The following is a 22990-nucleotide window of genomic DNA, read 5'->3' on the forward strand; positions in this document are numbered from 1 at the left end:
CGGGGTAGGAAAGCTTCTGGAGCACCAGCACGCAGACACACATTATGTTTTCTGGTGAGGGGTCTGGGGTCACTCCATGGTGATCAGTGGGACCAAAAGGGGACCAGTATTGCTCTAGAAAACGGTGCCAGAACAACCAGGGCAGAAGTGGCAGGCGAGAGTGGGTTCTGGGTCCCTCCTTCCTCGTAGGCAAGAGATCAATGAAAATCACCCCCTTGTCCCCACTGGATAGTGAGCTCGCAGGGGGTGGGGCTATGTTTCTTAACCTGTTTGTTCGCCATGGAACCCCAGAGCTTAGCCCAGGGTCTGGCCCTGCGGTGATGTCCACAAACATCTTTTGAGTGAAAACAATGAACATTGCAGGCTCCCAGGTCAACAGTCCCTGTCGGTGCTCCTCTCTCTCGGAGAGTTGCAAAGAAAGCCCCTGCCCACACCACCATGGGCGTTGCTACCCAAGACGAGCCATGGTAGAGGGAGCAGGGTGGCCGCCAGGGAATCTGCTGCCTTCAAGAGAAACAGGCGAGCCAGTGAACCGAAAAGGAAGCTGGCTTTTAATATATTCCTCACTGATGCTCCATTTCATCTTTCATTTCAGCACTGGCAGATACCACTGGGCCGAAGATTTCGCTCTTTGAAAATGTGGTTCGTATTTAGGATGTACGGGGTCAAAGGACTGCAGGCTTATATCCGCAAGGTGACTTTGTTTTTATTATTTATCTGGGTAAAACTGCAGAGGTCTTTTGGGACTTTAGAAATAAATTCAAAAAAAATTTTTTTTGAGATGGAGTTTTGCTTTTGTTGCCCAGGCTGGAGTGCAATGGCTCCATCTTGGCTCACTGCAACCTCTGCCTCCCAGGTTCAAGCAATCCTCCTGCCTCAGCCTCCTGAGTAGCTGGGATTACAGACACACACCACCATGCCCAGCTAATTTTTGTATTTTAAGTCGAGATAGGGTTTCACCATGTTGGTCAGGCTGGTCTCGAACTTCCTGACCTCAAGTGATCCACCTGCCTCGGCCTTCCAAAGTGCTGGTTATACAGACACGAGTCACTATGCCTGGCCTTCAAATGTCTTAATAAGCAGATACACGGCAAGGGAACCAGACTGTAATTTGGGTTGTTGAGATGAGGTTATTTATAAGATCTATTAAGTCACTTTTGTTAAGATTGCAGGGTATCAGGTCCAGGAAGATGGTCAAAGTAGAAACACCACATAGGTTGTGTTTAGCCACATCTAGCCAAGAATGAAGTTCACTGAGCAATGGCAATCATGAAAACATAATGAATGTGTTTCTGTCCCCCCAAATTGCCAGAATAAGATAGATATTCCCTACGCCAGTGGTTCTCAGACATGCTTCCAGAGCAGCAGTGCCGGCCCACGGTGGGGCCCAGTGACTTCTGTTTTAACAAGCAAACCAGACACCTTCACTATGCACTAAAATTTGAGAACCACTCATCAGCTCCAAGCCCGTCTCCCCTGCATTTAAAAAAAATAACAATTGAGGAAACTGAGGCCTGAATATGAGGCAGGAACTGACTAGAGCCACCCGTTTAGCCAGCTGCAGAAGGCCAGCTGCTGTTCTGCTGGCTCCCTCCGATCCTGTGTCCTTCCTAAGCTGTGGCCTCATCTTGATGGACAGAGGTCCCCAGGCTTCATGGGAACAAGCGCACCTGCGATATTCAGCCTTAGTGCTGGTGACAGCCCTTCATTTTAAGTCCTGTTGCCGCTTCACAACCAGCTGCACAGGGGCAGGTGTCCCCAGCAGCCTCCTCTGTGGCACAGCGTATAAAAAGGCGCATCCATTAGCAAGCTTTGCGGAATGCTTAGGACATGCCGCGAACTGTCTACCTCCCAAAGCTGTAGTGACGACAGTTCCAGGAGCTGCCGAGCACTATGAGGACCTGTTTGCGGGTGAGAACTGGGAAAGGAGTGTGTATATGAATTAATGAGTAGGAAAGACCCCTCTCCCCATTTGAGATGAATTCAGCTTTTGGGAGGAAAGAAAGCCAACAAATGAGGGGTTTATCTCTCCACAATAATGACATCTTTAAGCTCAAGGACAACTAGTTGTGATCGTGCTGCCTCCTGTTTAAAAAGCTCCCCACTTCTTTCTGAAAGGGGACCCAAGCCTGCCTTAGGAGCAGAGTCCAGCCGTGCTCAAATCCTGTCTCCCTGGGCGGGAACCGACTTTGGGATTGCCCATGAGTCCGAGGTCTTTGGCGCCCTCTGGTGGCATAATGAGGAACCGCTCGTATGACAGGTGTTTAGGTCCCAGCCACCCGGGCCTGCGATGGCGCGGCTTCCTCCCCACCACCTGCAACGTGTGGGCCATGCTGGATGCACGGGCTTAGAATGAGCAAGGGACGGGCCTACGCCACAGACGGCTCCTTCTCCTAGGGTCACATACTATCTGAATAGCTTCTGAGTTCTCTGTAACTATCTGGAAGTGAAATAAGGTTGGTGTATTCAATGTCAGGAAGGCCATTTCTGAATGTGACAGAGCGGACAGGATGCCCAGTTCTGAGTGGCAGATGCTGAAGAGGAGCAAGAGCCATGGCAGCCATCAGGCTGCCTTAGAATCCCAGCTCAGCCAAGGCCTCCGGGTGCACCTTGGGCATGCGGCTCGCCCTCTCCCAGCTTGTTTTCTTATCTGCAAAATGGGGATAATCAGCATATCCTCTGTATTTTTGGCTGTCCTGAGGATGTCGCAGCGGTGAGCGCTGGCACCACAAGCACAGAGGAGCAACTCGATGGGCGTTAGCCATCGTCTCTTCCAGAATGTTCAAATACCTCCTCATGGTATTTAGTCTGACATGATAAAAGACAGTCTGGGTGGGATAAGAATAGTCTCATGAACAGAAGAAAATGACAGTCAATGCTCCCCTGAAGACATTAGACCTTTGCTCATGGTAGGGAATGAGTTTCTCAGCCTTCCTGGGAACAGCTGGTCAGTGGACGGCACAAGCATTTGAGAATTGCCAAGAGAGTCTAAATGAATTACAGATGTGCAGTCTAATAAGGTTTCCTAGGTAGTTACGTTCTGAATTAAGTGGCCATGAGTAAAACAGATTTTCCTTTTCCTCTTTCAAGCACGTCCAGCTGTCCCATGAGTTTGAGTCACTGGTGCGCCAGGATCCCCGCTTTGAAATCTGTGCGGAAGTCACTCTGGGGCTTGTCTGCTTTCGGCTAAAGGTTTGTGTACATCTACTCCAGTCTTTTTCATTTTCTATGACTGTGACAGAGGGGAAAGTGTCGTTCATTACCTCCATGCTCAAAAACCGGCACTGGCTCTCCAGAGATGGCAGAGCAATGCCTGCATTCTTCAGCCCACTGGCCTGCCCTGCCCGACACTGCACAGCTTTGCTTCCACGTATGGCGGCTGTTCCTGCTTCCTCAAGCCTGCCCTGAGACTTCTCATGTACACAGCTCACTGGCCCTAGCATCCTTACCATTTTTCCACCCCCCAAGGCTCCAGCCCACACCTCTGCCACTGGCCCTCCCTGGAGGACGGTGGCCTGTCCATAGCCTCACTCATCTGAAAGTCCTCTGTGGATCAACAGCATCAGCGTCATCAGCTTTGCCTGGAAACTCCTTAGAAAAGCCAGTCTTGAGCCCCTCCCCAGAGCTGCTGGCTCTGCACCTCGACAAGATGCCCACACAGGAGTCTGTTTCACACTGTGCTGTGGCGTGCCGTTATTTTGCTGCCTGATGCTGTGTGTTCACCAGGTGAGGTCAGGCTGGCCCGCGGGGGTTGGGGCATAAGCCATCTCTGCTGAGAATCATTTCTCAAAAAGGCTCTAAGATGCTCTGCACACATGCCCCTTGGTAATCTCCCTCGTGTACGTGGAGCCAGGGAAGACCTAACGCTCTGTATGGTTTTTGAAGGAGCTTTTAATTCACGATCATTTCAAGTCTCTACAGGAGACTTCCTTGTTCAAATTAAAGACAGCACTCAGCAGAAGGAGCAGGCTGGGCTCAGTGTCATTGTCAAGGGGCTGCCAATCAGTGGGTGGCACTGCCACTCCACCTACCATGTCCAGTTGCCTCACCTCACTCTTGGAGCTCTGAGGCAGGAGGAGCTGAGGCCGTGGGAAAGCCTGCAGGCAGCAGAGCTGGAGCGGAGACTTGAGCTCTTGGAAGAGCACAAAGTGATGAGACCTGGGGATGCCCAGAGGACTGAGAGGGTGAGACACGCTCTGGGTGTCTGTGGGAGAAGCCTCAGTCCATCCGTGTCCAGGATGTGGCCAGTCTACCAACCTTGGTGTTGACATTGTGCTATTAGACTCATCTGCTGTCAAGTAGTTGTTTTCATTCTTGTTTTCGCTGACAGTTTTCTTGTAGGACTTTTAAAAAATATACTTTTAACGGTTCTATTGAGATATAATTCACTTTGTTCATTAAAGTCTACAGTTGGGCTGGGCATGGTGGCTCTCGCCTGTAATTTCACACTTTGGGAGGCTGAAGAGGGCGGATCACTTGAGGTCAGGAGTTTGAGAACAGCCTGACCAGCATGGTGAAACCTCGTCTCTCTTCTTTTTTTTTTAAACACTGACCCCACCCTTATTTATTTATTTATTTTTAATTTTTTTTTAATTTTTTTTACTCGTCTCTACTACAAATACAAAAGTTAGTCAGGAGTGGTGGCACATACCTGTAATCCCAGCTACTCAGGAGGCCGAGGCAGGAGAATCACTTGAACCTCAGAGGCGGAGGCTGCAGTGAGCTGAGATTGCCCATTGCACTCCAGTCAGGGTGACAGAGCAAGCCTCTGTTCCAAAAAAAAAAAAAGTCTACATTTGAGTATTTTTAGTGTATATACAGAGTTGTGCAGCCATCACCGCAATCTAATTCTAGAACATTTTCACCCCCCAAAAAGAAACCCCACACCCAGTTGTTGAGAAACATTAAGTTTCCCCTGCCTCTGTGGCTCCCCTGTGGAGGATACCTTTTAGTTTGTAATTAGAGGTAGGCAGGTAACAGCTGTCTACCTGGTATATTCCTGAGTTACGTGTATATGGAGAACACCTGTGTATTAATGAGACTCACCAGTCAAAGAGCAAATAGATACGTGGATGAATCTCTGCTCAGGGCCTTGAATCTGGAGAGCTGTCAGCCCCGCAGGCTCTCAGGCTGTTGGTCCCCAGGATAGATTCACTCTGTTGTGCTATCTGGGTATCTGTCTCTCAGTGCCTTCAGCTGCCTGGGTGGGGGTCTCTCGACGGAGCTGGTTCTCGGTACCCAGTCACTCCACATTCCCTGTCCTTAGGGCCATTAATCTGTTTTCTGTCTCTGTAGGGTTGTGTACTCTAGACATTTGTATGAATGAAATCATACAACATACTGCCTTTTATGACTGTCTTCTTTCACTTAGCATAATGTTGTCAAAGTTATGGCTTTTATTTTATTTGCATAATTTACAGATGCCACCAAACCCATCTGTGTACTGGTTTCCATCCATTCTTCTCGCATGCCATGTAGTGAGCCCTCTCGTGCAGGAAGCCCAGGCATCGTTCAGCTGACAAATGTTTCCTTTTGTAAAACTTTGCTTGTGCCTCCAGTCTACAAATCCACTTTCTGGAGGAAACACATTAGTCAAACACTGCGGCTCACTTTTCTGCCTCCGCATCTGCCATCTTGCCCTTACTCTCTTCTTGTCTAATCTTCTCCAATCTGAATTTCAGGTCTTCTCATGCTGAATGCTTCAAATACAAAAATTAGGAGTGGTGGCACACGCCTGTAATCCCAGCTACTAGGGAGGCTGAGGCAGGACAATCACTTGAACCTGGGAGGTGGAGGTTGCAGTGAGCTGAGATCATGCCAGTGCACTTGTTTTGCCACAGCAAAAACAAGAATGGAACAACTGCTTGGCTGTTTTCAGATCATGTGTGCCATGTGGCTCTTTATTAAAGCAGGCGTGATGTCATCTGGCATCATGGTCTCTCTCCCTCCATCCTTGTCTCGGCCAGTCCTTCCTTGGTCTCCATCTGTGCCCACTCAGCCTACTTTGTTCCCTGTCATTGTCCCACCTCTGCTAGGCTTCCTGCCTCTCCTTCATGGAAGTACTGCCCTGTCCAGTCTGTTTGAAAATGGCAAGCACATTTTTCTTAATTTGCTTCCATTTTCTGTACTCTATACATTTCAGATGTTTGCTCTCGTGCTGAGTCTTTTTGGTAAAATTCCATTCCCTTGGTACCATAGTTTCTTTTTTTATCTGTCCTCATCCTTGAATCCTCATCCAGATTTGCCCAGACCTCGTGTTCACCCACGGTTTCCAAATTTCCTCTGGCCCATCACTGTCTACCTGGGTACCGCTGGAGCAGGGTGCTCAGGCCCACAGCTAGAGGCCAGGGGATTTGCGCAGGTCTATGGCCAGGCACCAGCATCCAGCAGGTGCTCGTCTGAGGTGGTTCCATGCGGTGGATAGAACTCTCCACTTCCCACTCATCGTCCCTGCTTCTCCACTCTGAAGACAGCGCCACACAGTGCAGTCCTGCAAGGTTCGGGCGACTGGCATGCAGTGTCCCACATTCAGCTCCTTCTGTTTAAGACTCCATGGCTCAGAAGATGTGGAGTCACTGCCTACAAATGGAAGGACAGAGGAGCAAAGCGGGGTGGAGGTGAAGGGTCAGGAGAATGGCTGCTATGGAAGCAGGACCCAGGCGGGACAGCAAGGGCTTCCCATTGGCTGATTGACACCAGGCTTCCGTCTCTGGTGTAGTGGGAGGGGTGGGGCCTCTGCTCTACCCCAGGTTAGTGGGCTGTGCTCATCTGGAGAGTCACCAGTGGTCCCTGGGTCCTGTGGTTCATGGATATTCTTCCCAGATTCTAGCACTAGCTTGACCATTATGCTTCGTTTTCTAGGTTGTTGAGACTCTTCTGTGTTTCTGTGAGACTTTAGAGGCTCCTCCCCTGGTGCCATCAGAAATCCCAGTTCTGCTGTTTAAGCTCATATATTTATAGATGACATATCTAGGGATCTTTACTTTCCTTAAAACAAACTTGGACCATGGAAGGGTCATCTTTTGATGGCATATTAGAAGATGGAGAAATTGTATTGTGGGGAGAAGATGCATGCAGTCTTTTAGGGTGTGTTACTATTATTTTGTTGAATTTTGTAACATCATAAACACAGGGGGAATGGTTAGTCGGCTTCTCACGGATGTATGGCAGAGTTGCCAAGCACTGGCCTTCCTACATGACCGGCTGATTTTTGAGTCCTCAGAGACCTGAGCACAGTTCTTCTCTTTCAATCCCTCCAGGGTTCCAACAAAGTGAATGAAGCTCTTCTGCAAAGAATAAACAGTGCCAAAAAAATCCACTTGGTTCCATGTCACCTGAGGGACAAGTTTGTCCTGCGCTTTGCCATCTGCTCTCGCACCGTGGAATCTGCCCACGTGCAGGTGGCCTGGGAGCACATCAAAGAGATGGCGGCCGACGTGCTGCAAGCAGAGAGGAAGTAGAAGCAAAGCCAGCTGCAGGTAGGCCGCCCTGGCTCATTTTCTGCCTGTCTCCTTGTCCCACAGCAAGAGTGTCCTCGTAGAGCACAGACCCAGCTACAGGCCCAGCCTGGCCACTCAGTGCTGCAAAGCTGCACTTCCTCCACCTTAAAATAAGGAAGAGAAAACCATCTTCATTCTGGAGAAGTAGAAGGAAGGAATGATACATTGTAATAATTCTTTTAAAACTTAGATTTGTTGGTCTGGGCGTGGTGGCTCACGCCTGTAATCCCAGCACTTTGGGAGGCCGAGGCGGGTGGATCATGAGGTCAAGAGATTGAGACCATCCTGGTCAACATGGTGAAACCCCGTCTCTACTAAAAATATAAAAAATCAGCTGGGCATAGTGGTGTGTGTCTGTAATCCCAGCTACTCAGGAGGCTGAGGCAGGAGAATTGCCTGAACCCGGGAGGTGGAGGTTGCAGTGAGCCGAGATCGCGCCATGGCACTCCAGCCTGGGTAACAAGAGCGAAACTCCGTCTCAAAAAAAAAAGACAAAAAAAACCTTAGATTTGTTTCACTTTTTATTCTCTTACATCAATCTCTACAATATCCCTTCAGATTTTTTCAAACAGCATTTATTGAGATAACTTACTATCATAATAAGCTTATATAAGAAGCTGGTGACCTTTAGAGAACTAATGAAAGCAATAAAAAGGGAATTCATTGTGACTCATGGTTTGCCGCCCAAATTCTTGATGGTTTAAAGAAAGGATATGTTTCGACTGCCAGGCTTCTTGCAGTTGTGAGGGGTCTGTCCTTCACGGTTAAACCCTGCAGACAGCATGCAGTTAATCTGTAAAAATAAACACAAAACAAAGCACACGTTTTAAACAAACGCAGTGTTGGCAACGTGGAGGGTGTTTAAGATTGCGTCTGTGGGAACCCAGACAACCTTAGAAGCCTCTTCATTAGGTTATCTTAAGAATGTCATCCCATTGGAGTGTGTCTACCTTTTTCTGTTTGTCTTTTTCTTTTTTTGTCTTTGTGTCTCATTTGGTAGATGAATCTGTGATCCCTCCTCAGCACCTGCTTCTCTTTCTCTCTCCCCCTCTTCCTTTCGCAATTTTCCACTCATTATAACCCATGGGGGATTTAGAATCTGTGTGTCAGGTAATGCATTTCCCAACTGCCTACAACTTTATCTTCTTTGCTGTTGATTTTAATTGTGAATATCTGAAAAATTATAGTGCTTAACAAATCATAAGTTGAAAATCATGTTTCGTGTATGTGAGAGACTTGTCCATGGCTCCTGAAAGGTGAGGCCCAAGAGCTACCTTCTCAGTCAAAATGTGCCCTGAGAACCAGGTCCTTTTCCTGGTGCAACCAGGGCCTTCCCCCACTTGTAAGCTGAGAGAGACCTGAGGTCTGAGGAAGAACTCCTGACCCAGAGCAACTCCAAAGGGATATCTCGTGCATCTCTGGAAGGTAGTGGGGAGAGGCTTATATGTTGAAGTTATTCCATTGCTCTCAGCATAAGTCTATGTGAGGGGAGGGAAAGTGCCACCGTAAGATCTCTACAGAGCAAATCCCTATCAGGCAAATGCTACTGACTCACGTTTCTGCAACCCCATGTTCGCATCTATCTCATAAGCATGTATCATATCAGGATCTTATTGGCATATGCCCAGAAGAACATATGTGGAGAGTGTGGCTCTGAAAATTTATCGGAAACAAAGGTGTGTTTCTGATAGGAGTCACAGTTCCTCTGGAATCATTATATTTGCTGTAGACTCAAAAGGTAAAAATGAAATTTAATTTTTTAAAAAATACATGATACAGTAGTAAATTTTAATGCATGTATGTTGTTTTGGACAGATTAATTAGAACAATAAAAATCTTAATACCTTGATTTTACTTGTACTTCTTTGAGGTAATTACATCATATTCATGTGGTCCTAGTTCTGAGAGAAGGTAGGAACTATTGTTATTTTACAGAGGGTAGAAAATTAGGCAGAGATTCTAGTTGACACTAATATAATTTTCGTCAGAGAAGGCCAGATTGGCAGTAAAAATTCCTTTATTTAAGTTCAGATTCTCTGGCACTGCACTATTGTCTCTGTTTCATTGGAGAAATGATATATTCCTTCTTTATATTCAAATAAGAAGTACATACAATTCTTATTCTTACTTGTTTTAATGTAGTCATACGTTCATGTTATTTTTTTCCCTGTAGGAATCAAAGTTGAAGAGAGATATATCTGAAAACTGGAATAAGAAGCAAATAAATATCATCCTGGCTTCGTGGAACCGAGTCTGTCTGTGGCTTCCCGTGTCTTTCTCCAAAGTTACCCAGAGGGTTGTGATTTTGTCTGCTTAGTGTCTCATCAACAAGGAAATATTATTTGCTATATAAAAAGTCAATCTTAGTGGCTATAGCTTTTATTCATTATTTGGCTGTGATTTTTGTTGAGTAAAACATTATAGATTGTCATGTTCTTGCAGCCATCAGAAGTGGCAGGAAAGGCTCACTGATATGTTTTCCAAGGCAATATCTGTGGTCTTTAAATTGTCTCTTGTCATGTGGCTAAATGCTTAATAAACAATTCAAGTGAAATGCTAATTGTGTCAGATGATCATCTTGTTCTATGTTGTGTCAAATTTATTCTTGTGATACAGACATTCCCTCCAAAGTAGACAAAGATAACTGCATCCTTGGGATGTATTTAAACTGCATTCATTTATTCAACAAATGTTCTTTGAGTGCCTCATTCATGTCAGGCACTGTTCTGGATACATTAACAATACACAAGTTTTACTTGGAGATGACTTCATCTATGGAAATAAAATTAGAACCAAGAGACGACCTGGAGCAATGAGATCGAGGTCTCTGCTGTGATGGGAAGGACTCTATGACTTTCTGGGCTTGATTTTCTGGTCTGACGAGTCTGTCCTATAGTATCGTGATCGATAAGGAACTGAGGAGTGCTTCTGTAAATAAATAAATTCCAACAAGGATGTGGTATCTGCTCAATCTCACTTTAAGTTCGCTATGTGTATTGGGAACCATTTTGCTTTTAGAAACATGTGTTTTAATCCCAAGATTAGTTCTTGTCCTTTGAAGACTATAAGACTATCGAAGGCACCCTCAGAAGGGGTCCTTAGGTTATTAATAAGTATATTTGAATTTCGAAGACCTCCGATATCTATGTGAACATAAGCGAATGATATGATCTGTTGTTCAGAAATCTTGAAATATGTCAGATGCCAAGTAGTTCCCCATCTAATTTGGTCAGGTCATTTGTTCTCTACCCAACAGCAAACAAGACCTCACCTCCATCATGGTGTGGGGACCAAGGCTGTGTTTTCGGGGCCCACCAGGGGCCACCGTTGTTAGGACTGATGGAGCATGGTGCACTCAGCTTCTTGAGTTGAGGCTGGGATGTCTAAATTTTATAAGCTTCTTTTTCACTCCTTGAGTTAAGATTGCTGCAAGGACTCCAATGGGAGCCACTAACATCATTGATACCAGCTCCCTGCTTTTGTGGGCTCATCCAGCCCCATCCACAAATATACTTTGGAAAGATGGCTGAGACCTGATTGGAGGGAGGAGACTGCATGGCAGGGGCAATGGGGATGCTGTACAGAAGCAGGGTAGGAGACCAGCAAGTGACTGAAGATTTCCTCCCTCTGAACTGGCTGGATCCTTTTGATGGAGAGTCTAAGACCTCAGCTTAAACAGAGACCCAACAGAGAGAAAATCTTGTCTGATTTCTCACTCATTTCTAGATAACTCGTGGCAGTTCACCTCACCTCCTGACTTCTCCATAAAGTGGTTCTCAGATCCAAATCCCCCAGCCCTAGAAACAGGAAGAAGGACTTCCTTTATTGCCCATTTATAGAATGGAGGCTACTGGATTAATGAATCATGAATAAAAGCCAATTTGATCTGTAAATTTGTCATAATTTTGTCTTTTGACACAGGGAGAACACCACCTCCCCCCTCACCAGCTCTGTTTATGACAGTGATGCCAGAGGTAGCCTCTTCACATTCCTTTATGATTCATTCAGCGTAGCCAATGAATATTTTTTACTAAAATTGTGCACTTGGTTCACCCTGGGCCCACACATCTTACGCCTCTGCTGGAGGGCTGGAACACCATCCCCTCAATCCTGGTTCTTTTTTCTTCCTTACCACTGAGTCAGGGAGCTAAGAGGTTTGGAAGTCAGTAGGAATCCACATACAGGGAATCCCACAGAGAAAGAACTGGATTCAGATTGGGCTGTTTTCCCTCTGAGCTTTGTCCTGTTGGCTTTCCTATCTCCTCAACCCCAACTGCCTCCCACACCCACCGACACAGACGTCTCCAGAATGTAACTCTCCTGGCTGACAGGGAGGCACATTATTTAGGGCCATATTATCCCCTCTGCTCAAAAACAAATGAGCTCACTGAAGTGTACACTGGCATTTATCTGAGACCATGTTTATAGAATTCATGAATATGGAAATGAGCAGCCATCTCCCAGAATCCCCCCCATCAAGAAAACTGGCACTGTTTGCTGCAGGTGAAAACCTCTTCCCTTGAAGGCTCAACTACTTCTACCCAGAAGAAGAAAGAACAGCATATTCTTTCTCATATGTGTGCGCGCGCACACACACACACATACACACACACACACACATGCACACAGTATATACCACCAGTCTGTGGTCTTGGAAAGTTTAATAATTGAATAGCTCAAGCACTAAACTCTTCCATATTATGCTGATTTATTACGATACTATCCTAATATGTCTTATTTGTCAAAGATGAAAAAGTCTTGATATGACATAAGGGTTTGAATCCCAGTAAGAGTATTAACGGTAACAACAAAAATAACATAGCAACATGGTTTCTGTTGAAGGTCTGCCACATGCCAGCGACTGCTTTGATAATTTAAGAATTGTATCTTATGTTTATTATAATCCTTATAATGGCTTCATGGGTAAGAAAAGTTTTTTCTTGTTTTACACCTGATGGGGAGACTATGGTTCAGAGAGTGCAGAAGTGAGTTACACTTTTGCCAACCAGGCCAGAAGATGAAAACCAGTGGATTGGGAAACGCTTTTGTATCAAAAGTACAACGTGAAGTGGCCAGTGTTACTTGTTGGAAAAAAGTTAACTTTGGCAAGCACAAATGTAATTCAGTATTTGAGCAATATTTTTAGGAGGGTAAAGGAGTGGTTTATGTGAATTCTCCAAAATGCTATCACGAAAATTTTGATGATGAAAATCATCAAAAATAGCTAATTACCTGTCTTAGCCTGTCTAGAGCTGCTATAACAAAGTACCATAGGCTGAGTGGCTCATAAACAACATAAATTTATTTCTCACAGTCCTGGAAGCTGGAAGTCAGAGTGCCAGCATGGTTGAATTCTGGTGAGGGCTCTTTTCCAGGTTGCCATCCTTTCTTTGCATCCTTAGGTTCTCTGGGTCTTATTTTATTATTTTATTTTATTTTTTATTTTTTGGAGACAGAGTCTTGCTCTATCCCTCAGGCTGGAGTGCAGTGGTACAATCTCATCTCACTGCAACCTTCATTTCACAGGTTCAAGTGATTCTCAGGCCTCAGCCTCCCGAGTAGCTGGGATTACAGGTGTCTGCCACCACACCTGGTTAATTTTAGTATTTTTAGTAGAGACAGGGTTTCGCCATGTTGGGCAGGCTGGTCTTGAACTTCTGACTTCAGGTGATCTGCCTGCCTCAGCCTCCCAAAGTGCTGGTATTACAGGTGTGAGCCACCACGCCCGGCCTCTGGAGTCTCTTTACGAGGGTACTTGCCAATCTTATCCATGAGGACTCAACTCTCATGACCAATCACCTCACAAAGGCCCCACCCTTTAAAATCATCACATTGGGCTTAGGATTGCAGCATACAAATTTCGGGGGGGGACATAAACTTTCCATCTCTAACATTACCCAAATAGTATCTATATTGTCATTTCTAAATACACATGTATTTAGAAATTTCTAAATAGCCGGTGAGCATACAATTGACTTGACCTTGATATAACTGTTTTCATTTTATTTTCATTCTACATGACATACTTTGAGTAATTATAAAATAATTTAAAAATAGTTGATAAATTATGGAATTAGAATAAAAGCATCTTCCATGATTATCTAAGCCATGAGATGAACTAGGAGCTGTTGTTTTCAGTGCAACCTCTATTTTTTAAAGTGCATTGTCCAATTCCTTTTTATTTTGTGAAGACTTCAAAAACCTTTAAAAGATCTTCAAATTGTGCCTTGCATTTCTTTAAATCTTGTGTTTAAACAATATGTGCTGCTAGTTGCTAGTCATTTTCTCTATCCCCTGCACCAGACCCTCTCTTTCTCAAGAAAGGATATCCAGGGAACCCGGCTAGTCAAGGAGATACAAGAGGAAGGTTAGGAGGCTTTCTGGGAAACATTTTCTTTTTCCAGACAGAAGCCTTCAGAGGGAAAAGGTCCTTTCTCAGTTTAGCTCCATCTTTCTGTTTTGAATTGGGTCGTGTGAGGCTGCCTAGCTCGGACTGTGAGGGCATCTCTAGACAATGAGGTGACAAGCCTGGGTAGGAAAATCCACAGGCGAGAAGGTGGCTGAATGGAGAGATGGTCCTTCATGACTGAGTCACCAGGTCCACATTTCCCGCCAACCTCCAGACTTGTTGTTTTGTGATCTGATATCATTATTTACTGCAGAAGCCACTGTGAGTGGCTGCTCTGTTGCTTGTGTCTGAAAACCCAATCCACTAAATTAAAATCCAACACTCTACTTTTGAAACCTGGCTCCAGAACAAAGTGGAAAGTAATGATGGAGTGCTTTTCAAAATTTCAGGGAGGTGTCCCTACACAGCAGAGAGCTGTCTAAAGGATGTAGGTGTTGGCTGAGGGGAGATCTGAGATGCCGGATTCAGAGAACAGGTGTCCTCTCTCTTATTTTATCTTAAACATGCATGTCATTTTTGCATGCTATTCTTTGTGGTTCTTTCTGCCAGGGAACACTGCTGAGCACCCGCTCACGTGCTGTGTGGAATGCAAACTGCAAGGTGCGAGGGTGGGAGGTGAGACGTGCTGGGCCTGAATTCAAGAGAGGGCACAGCCTCAGGCCTCGTCAGGCTGGGGTGGCTTGGAGTAACGACATCTTAATCGCTGACCTAAGCAGATCCGCTTCTCTCCCGCCGCCCGCTCCCCGCCTGCAGCACAGAAGGCGCGCGGCTTGCTATTCCGGGTGGGCGCAGGTGAACCATGCTTCTTCGCTCTCCTGGGTGGATGCAGAAGAGCCACGCTTTGCTCTCCCAGGTGAGCCGCAGCTCACTCCCGTTGAGTGCAGGTGAGCCGCAGCTCACTCCCGTTGAGTGCAGGTGAGCCGCAGCTCACTCCCGTTGAGTGCAGGTGAGCCGCGCTCTACGAGAATCCTTGGAATCTTCATTCAATTTCCATCGCCTCCTTGTATTTATTTGAAAGGACTTAAAAATGAAGCCTATGCACCATGGAACGCAGACAATTGACCACTTTACATACGCCAACGCTGCGGGACTGCTGGCAGGTCTCCTTCAGAGGAGCATCTGCAATAAGCGTTTATTGAACACCACAGGTCGGAGCTGGGGCCCAGGTGGTGGTGCCCGGGCCCAGGTGGTGGTGCCCGGGCCCAGGTACCGCGCCCACGCCCCGCGCGCCGCACGCACGCACGCACGCACGGCGCGAGCGCGATGGCGTCAGCAACGCACAGGCGCACGTCGGTCCCCGCGCTTTTCGTAGGCTGACGGCGTCCACTACCGGTCGCAGGTAGGATGCGGTGACGGGAGGTGGAGCAGGGGCCCTGCTGACCGTTGTGGAGCATCAGGGTTGGGCGCGGGGCGAGGCGGGCGGGTGCCTCTGGAATGCTGGGGGGTCGCGCGGCGGGGCTTCGTGGGAGGCCGTGGGCAGCGGGAGTCAGATAGTGGCTGTGGTCTCAGCGCCCTTCTTCTCTTTTGCTTCTGTCTTACCCGCCAGCCCAGGACCAGACTCACCCATGATTAGGAAGGAGGGTCCCGGTGTGAACGGCGGCTTCCTTTGGCAGGGCCTGTCCGCGGGGCGGGGCCGCTTGCCGCCGGCATTTACCCGGGTCGGCGGGGCTCTGGGCGCCCACAGCGGGGGTCAGTCAGCTCCCTTGTGTCCAGCGCAAGCTCTTAACTTCTGTAATGAGAAAGAAGGGCTCATACCTTTGAGGGGTCATTGTGAGGAATCAGAAGCAGCAGTATTTTATAGAGTGTTTTCTAAGTACTGAGACCTGTGTCGAGTGCTTTGCAGAATTAAAAGACCTTGTCGGCTCAGTGATATTGCTGCGCTTCTTTTATAGATGAAAACCGGCAGAAAGACATTAAAATAGATTTTCCTACAGTCACTGCTGGCAGATGATAGAGCCAGGATCTGAACGCAGGCAGCCTGGCTCCAGACCCTGTGCTCTTAACTCCTGTTTTGTATCAAGAATAGAGTCCTATGAAAGGCCTGTATGGTGCTTGGTACTGAGTAGGCACTCTGTCAGTATTTTAGTAGCTATTATTCTAAAGGACACTGTATTCTAGGCACTAAGACAGTGTAAATGTAATGGAAAACAGTTCCTACCTGCAGAAGCCAACTATCTAGGAAGAGAGATAATCACATTATTAAAATAATCAGAACATTGGCAAAATAAAGAAGACTGAAATGCAGTTCATATGACAGTGCTAATTAATTGTACTTTTTAGATCTAGGAAAGGCCATTAAGGTTAAATTGACTTGAAAATGGTAAGCAAGACAATGGTTGTGTCACTGATCAGTGATGGCCAGTTTTTGGTTATCCATATTTGCTATTTAAATGATTGAATTGAAAAGAAGGAAGACTTGGAAGATGAATATGGAAGGAAAAGGTGAAGGTGGAAAGGAGAAGGGGGGTTATTCTGAAAACAGTGACTAGAACTCTGAGGTGTTATAGAAATCCCAGGGTAACAGATGATAAGGTAGAATGAAGCCATGGAGAAGAAGAGAATGATAATACTAATTGTGAACGTTTGTGTCAAGTGTTTTCCGAGATACCTTTCTTTCAGTTTCTCATTTCAAGTATTGTATAAATGAGTTTAAAAGTCAAAATGGTATACTGAAAAGAGGGATGAACTGCTTGACAGGAGAGGTCAGATCTAGCTTTGACTCTAGCTTATCTAGCTTTACAGCTTTAAATAAATTACAGTGTCTTTAATTTAAAGCTCTGGATCTTAAGTTTTTAAACAAAGATTTATGAACACCTGCTTATAATGTGACAAATTATTTGTAAGGCATGGGAGATAAATGCTGTATTAAGCATGGCTGTTGCAAGAAAATAACCTATTGATTATTAAGTTGTACTTACAAGTAATTTGGAAGGCAAAATTTCAAATACTTGAGCCTAAAAAATAGGATTTCTTAGTTTTCACTTAATTGAAATACTGTTAGGAAACTAAGAAAAGTTTTAATACAATTTTCTTGTGGATATGTAAGTAAATTCAATATATTTAGCAATGTGATACAGCAACAGTTCTGTTTAAATGTAACAATGTGAAGAAGGTTATGCGAATAACTTGACAGAAGAAATCTAAAGTAAAATCATTTTACTAGTAGGTTAGCTTGTTCTCTTATTTATTGTAACAGTTTCACTTTTTAATACTTATGTGAAATTAGGAAACTGAGAGATATTCTAGGGCATTTTGTTTTGGGTGCTTATTCATGAATAAGTTATTAAAACCATTTAAACATGCCATAGTTCAAATTTGTGATCCAGGCTGTTCAATCTGTGACCTAGGATAGCAGCATCAAGGAGCATTGTGTACATGAAAAAGTGCACAGTACCTGGAGTGAAACTGCTTGTGTTCGATTTCTGGTACCATTCGTAACTGGCTGTGTGATCTCAAGTAAGTTCTTTAACTCTCTCAGCCTCAGTTTCTGCATTTGTGTGATAGGGATAAAGATAGTTTTCAGATTATTTTCATATTCATTACTTGATTTGATTCTCCCAGTGGTTCCTCTCACTTTGCAGATAAGAAAACTGAATAACCAGCTGGGTGCAGTGGCTCACGCCCATAATCCCAGCACTTTGGGAGGCCAAGGTGGGTGGATTACCTGAGGTCAGGAGTTTGAGACCAGCCTGACCAACATGGTGAAACCCTGTCTCTACTGAAAATACAAAACTTAGCTGGGTGTGGTGGTGGGGGCCTTTAATCCCAGCTTCTTGGGAGGCTGGGGCAGGAGAATCACTTGAACTTGGGAGGCAGAGGTTGCAGTGAGCCAAGATAGCACTACTGCCCTCTAGCCTGGGCGACAGAGTGAGACTCTGTCTTAACAACAATAAAAAAGAAAACTGAAGACCCTTCAGTGATAGTAAAAGGCTCACTTAAGCTCATTCACCTAGTTTCTTTTACAGATCAGAGTTAAACCTCGTTTTGTTTTGTTTTGCTTTATGTGTCTATAGTTCCTTGTTCTTTAATATAGCTTTGCTTTTTCTGATCAATTTTAAATCCTTTTCATCTAAACCTTATGAATGCTTTCCCTATTCACAGGTAAAATTATTATATAACTAAAACAATTTTACTTATAAAAATTATTATTTAATGAAGTCTTTAATTTTCAAGACTTCATATTGATAGGTCTTGAATACTTGAAATCTATGGTTAGCTAGATATTTCTCATAACCTGTACTTATAAATCTACTTTATAAATAAAGTCCAGTGTACCTTCCTTCAGATTAGCAGAGATTTTAAAACTATGTTTCAAGTATTAGATCTTTGCTTTCTTCATACTGATTAATTTTCATTTTTGTTGTTTGTTATAGAACCTCTAAAATGCAGACCTCCAGCTCTAGATCTGTGCACCTGAGTGAATGGCAGAAGAATTACTTTGCAATTACATCTGGCATATGTGCAGGACAGAAGGCAGATGCATACCGTGCACAGATATTACGCATTCAGTATGCATGGGCAAACTCTGAGATCTCCCAGGTCTGTGCTACCAAACTGTTCAAAAAATATGCAGAGAAATATTCTGCAATTATTGATTCTGACAATGTTGAATCTGGCTTGAATAATTATGCAGAAAACATTTTGACTTTGGCAGGGTCTCAACAAACAGATAGTGACAAGTGGCAGTCTGGATTGTCAATAAATAATGTTTTCAAAATGAGTAGTGTACAGAAGATGATGCAAGCTGGCAAAAAATTCAGAGACTCTCTGTTGGAACCTGCTCATGCATCAGTGGTAATCCATAAGGAGGCCACTGTCTTTGATCTTCCTAAATTTAGTGTTTGTGGTAGTTCTCAAGAGAGTGACCAACTACCTAACTCAGCTCATGATCGAGATAGGACCCTAGACTTCCTAGAGAGCAATCCTTTGAAACTCCTTCAGAGTGCCCAGCCACCTATGGTGACTAACACTGCTAAGACTTGTCCTATATTCTCAGCACCTGTAGGTGAGTCAGCCACTGCAAAATTCCATGCCATGCCATTGTTTGGAAATGTCAAAAAGGAAAATCCCAGCTCTCCAAAAGAAAACATAGGACTTAGTATGTTCTTATCTAATCAGTCTTGTTTTCCTGCTGCCTCTGAAAACCTGCAAAGAAAGTCTTTTTATGATTCTAGTGCCATTGATGCACTTTCCAGTCCAGTACTGAATAAGGCTTATAGTAAAACAGAAGATAATGGCCCAAAGGAGGATAGCAGCCTGCCTACTTTTAAAACTGCAAAAGAACAATTATGGGTAAATCAGCAAAAAAAGTACCACCAACCTCAGCGTGCATCAGGGTCTTCATATGGTGGTGTAAAAAAGTCTCTAGGAGCTAGTAGATCCCGAGGAATACTTGGAAAGTTTGTTCCTCCTATACCCAAGCAAGATGGGGGAGAGCAGAATGGAGGAATGCAGTATAAGCCTTATGGGGCAGGACCTACAGAACCAGCATATCCAGTCGATGAGCGTCTGAAGAACTTGGAGCCAAAGATGATTGAACTTATTATGAATGAGATTATGGATCATGGACCTCCAGTAAGTTGGGAAGATATTGCAGGGGTAGAATTTGCTAAAGCCACCATAAAGGAAATAGTTGTGTGGCCCATGTTGAGGCCGGACATCTTTACTGGTTTAAGGGGACCCCCTAAAGGAATTTTGCTCTTTGGTCCTCCTGGGACTGGTAAAACTCTAATTGGCAAGTGCATTGCTAGTCAGTCTGGGGCAACATTCTTTAGCATCTCTGCTTCATCCTTAACTTCTAAATGGGTAGGTGAGGGGGAGAAAATGGTCCGTGCATTGTTTGCTGTTGCAAGGTGTCAGCAACCAGCTGTGATATTTATTGATGAAATTGATTCCCTGTTATCTCAACGAGGAGATGGTGAGCATGAATCTTCTAGGAGGATAAAAACAGAATTTTTAGTTCAATTAGATGGAGCAACAACATCTTCTGAAGATCGTATCCTAGTGGTGGGAGCAACAAATCGGCCACAAGAAATCGATGAGGCTGCCCGAAGAAGATTGGTGAAAAGGCTTTATATTCCCCTCCCAGAAGCTTCAGCCAGGAAACAGATAGTAATTAATCTAATGTCCAAAGAGCAGTGTTGCCTCAGTGAAGAAGAAATTGAACAGATTGTACAGCTGTCTGATGGGTTTTCAGGAGCAGACATGACACAGCTTTGCAGAGAGGCTTCTCTTGGTCCTATTCGCAGTTTACAAACTGCTGACATTGCTACCATAACACCAGATCAAGTTCGGCCAATAGCTTATATTGATTTTGAAAATGCTTTTAGAACTGTGCGCCCTAGTGTTTCTCCAAAAGATTTAGAGCTTTATGAAAACTGGAACAAAACTTTTGGTTGTGGAAAGTAAATGGGATACTTGGAATTAAAAGAGGGCATTTCTGTAGTACAGTCTTTTATTTTTTAGCATAGAAAGCTGGGGATGTTTTAATTTTTTTTTTTTAAGAAAATATTCTGAATTCTGTACTTCAAATAATAGCTCAGATTTTACAGCTAATTGACAGCATACGTTAATGTAAGTTTTGTTTACCATTTATTACCTGATGTGTAAGCGTATCTAAACAAAGTGAGAATGAACTTTTGTTTCTAAGAAGTCTTTCTTTTGAAGTTATATAACATGCAAAGTGAACTCAAATTAATTTTTTTAGTCGAAGATTACATATAAAGTTATATCTGATTAATACCCATCTTTTATTGAAGAGTGTTCCTTCCGATGGCCACGTAATTCTTAATGTTGGCTAGTATAATGGTTTACATTTGGAGCAGAGCATTGCTTAGTGTTATTTCAGCAGATTTAAGATCTCACTAAAAGCTAAAGTGCCAGTTTTTACTTTATTCTGCTAATTTGTTACCTCTTATGGTTTTTAATTTTTATCAGGACTAACATTTTCAAAAATAGCAAGATATGATCTAGTACTACAGATATATTCACAGAACTGAAAGGGTAATTAAGAGTGTTCGTTATTTTCAGGGAAGTGTGTGATACTTAACGTTAATGTTTTGACTCTACAGCCTGTAATACTGCTTTCTTTCAAAAATAAATGTTTTCAGATTTTTATACCAGACCCATTGTGTTTTATGAAACATGTGCATTACAGAAACATGAGAAAATAGGTAAGTAAAGAATAAAAATCACTGTTATCCTACCACTTTGTGGGACACACTATTAATATTTAAGCATAGATTCTTCCAGAGGTTTTGTTTTATACAGCAGTAGGATTGTATAATGTATTCTCTTTTGTAGCCTGCTCTCTAAAGTGTATCTTCACTTTCCATGTTAACATAAATGTCCTATTATAATTGCCTAGGATTCCATGGATGGACTATAATCGAGTCATGTGGTAGAGGGCATATAGGGCAGAAGGTTAGGTTGTTCATCTTTTGTTTATTGTAAAGGAACTATGTGGGATGCCATTTAGTTATCTTTTTAAAAATTATGTATAAATTTCTTGAGTAATTCTTGGATTAAGAATATGCACTTTTGAAAGCTTTTGGCTTGCATTCTAAATTGTTCTCTTGAAAAGTAGTTCCTGTAAAACTCCATCTGCACTGAATCAGAGGGACTATACTGTGGCAGCATTGGGCAGTAGGCAATTTTGGTATTTATTGGCATTCTTTTTGCATTTATTCAAAAAACCAAAGGTACTGAAGGTAGAGCAATGAATGACACAGACAAATATCCTTGGTCTCATGGAGGTTACATTTAAGTTCAAATGTTTTCTTTTGTGAACAGTGCAACTTGAAATGTCCAGTCAAAACACTTTTAGTTGCTGAATTTAGATAGTTTGTGTAAAACACTTTTAGTTGCTGAATTTAGATAGTTTGTGTATATGTATAGTTTAAATTTTTTCTTGGTTTGCGTTCTGTTTTTATGTTAAAGGATTGTTGTTGCAATTTTTAGTTCCCTTTGTAATGTGTGGTTTTCATTAGAATTTGTTTTATGTTTTGTTTTGTTTTTGAGACAGAGTCTTGCTGTGTTGTCTAGGCTCGAGTGCAGTGATGTGATCTTGGCTAACTGCAACCTTTGCCTTCTGGTTTCCAGTGATTCTTGTGCCTCAGCCTCCTGTGTAGCTGAGACCACAGCTGTACACCACCACGCCTGGCTAATTTTTGTATTTTTAGTAGAGATGGGGTTTCACCATGTTGCTTAGGCTGGTCTCAAACTCCTGGCCTCAAACTTGATCTACCTACCTCAGCCCCCTGAAGTGCTGGGATTACAGGTATGAGCCACCACACCTGGTGTTTTTATTTGAATTTGGATGTTAAACTTCTTGTCTTTAGTTCATAGTTATATCTTGTAACATCTTAAAACATTTTGCAATATTCATTACTGTCTTTGTCCCTTTCTATTTCTATATAAACAGCACTATAACCTTGGGTTCTTTGGTATTGATGTCAAGGAATTCTCTAATTTTTCTTTCTTGGTATTTAATTGCATAGCACTCCTGTCCTCTTGGGTCTTACAATTACTGTGGCTATTTAGATTTATCAGTATTTGCCCTCTAGGTGTTAATGCTTTGTTTAGCTCTGTAATTTGCCCTTAATATTTATCGTCAGTTTTTTCCAGTTACATCTTCTGCCATCTCTGACTTTAAGCTCCCTTGAACACCAACCACAGGGCCACTTCTTTCTATGGAGTTTAGAAATTGTGACAAGGAGATAAAGTCTAGTTGGTTTAGCTCATCTTGGATTAGGCAGAGCCCATGTTACACATGCTCAAGAAATAGCTCCTCTTGAATTAAAGTCTACTCTGTTAAATAAGAATCTAAACCTGAAAGGAATAGTCGGGATATTTTAAAGCTGGAAAGAAAATTTGAGTTAGGGAGTCAACTGTTGTTTCCATGTTATACCACACAAAAGCGTTCTTTGTCTCAGCACTGTGATTTTGAGTCTTCCTGAAGTAGTTGGGCAGGAAGCTTACTAAAACTTCTAAGATTTCTTTCTTGCCAAATATGATTGTCTTGATTGAATATAATCTTGGATTAAATTCTCTCAAGTGTGGCACTGCACTGTCTTTAGCCATT

General features: G+C 43.7%; 2 protein-coding genes across 6 annotated transcripts in view; both read left to right on the forward strand.

The window, feature by feature from the left end:
• DDC (dopa decarboxylase) overlaps positions 1–10059 on the forward strand; it is a 90827-nt gene extending 80768 nt beyond the window's left edge. For all 3 annotated transcript variants that reach the window (XM_012458895.3, XM_021669328.2, XM_012458888.2), the window contains exons 12-15: positions 596–694; positions 3091–3192; positions 7260–7478; positions 9673–10059. In XM_012458895.3, the coding sequence (XP_012314318.1) occupies positions 596–694; positions 3091–3192; positions 7260–7460 (402 nt within the window). In that variant the 3' untranslated portion in view covers positions 7461–7478; positions 9673–10059. The remainder of the gene's footprint in view (positions 1–595; positions 695–3090; positions 3193–7259; positions 7479–9672) is intronic.
• A 5115-nt stretch (positions 10060–15174) lies between these two features.
• Positions 15175–21029, forward strand: FIGNL1 (fidgetin like 1). Of its 3 annotated transcripts, XM_064366675.1 has the most exons (4): positions 15175–15247; positions 17256–17364; positions 17490–17559; positions 18282–21029. In XM_064366675.1, the coding sequence occupies exon 4, from the start codon at positions 18292–18294 to the stop codon at positions 20314–20316; it is 2025 nt and encodes a 674-aa protein (XP_064222745.1). In that variant the 5' UTR covers positions 15175–15247; positions 17256–17364; positions 17490–17559; positions 18282–18291; the 3' UTR covers positions 20317–21029. The 3 variants fall into 3 exon arrangements, with proteins under 3 accessions (XP_064222745.1, XP_012314290.2, XP_012314282.2); XM_012458867.3 differs by lacking the exon at positions 17490–17559; XM_012458859.3 differs by lacking the exons at positions 15175–15247; positions 17490–17559 and having other exon boundaries at positions 15696–17364.
• Positions 21030–22990: the final 1961 nt, after the last annotated feature.

This window comes from Aotus nancymaae, unplaced genomic scaffold, assembly GCF_030222135.1.
Source record: "Aotus nancymaae isolate 86718 unplaced genomic scaffold, 86718_ANA_hifiasm-v0.15.2.pri h1tg000065l, whole genome shotgun sequence".
Lineage (NCBI taxonomy): Eukaryota > Metazoa > Chordata > Mammalia > Primates > Aotidae > Aotus > Aotus nancymaae.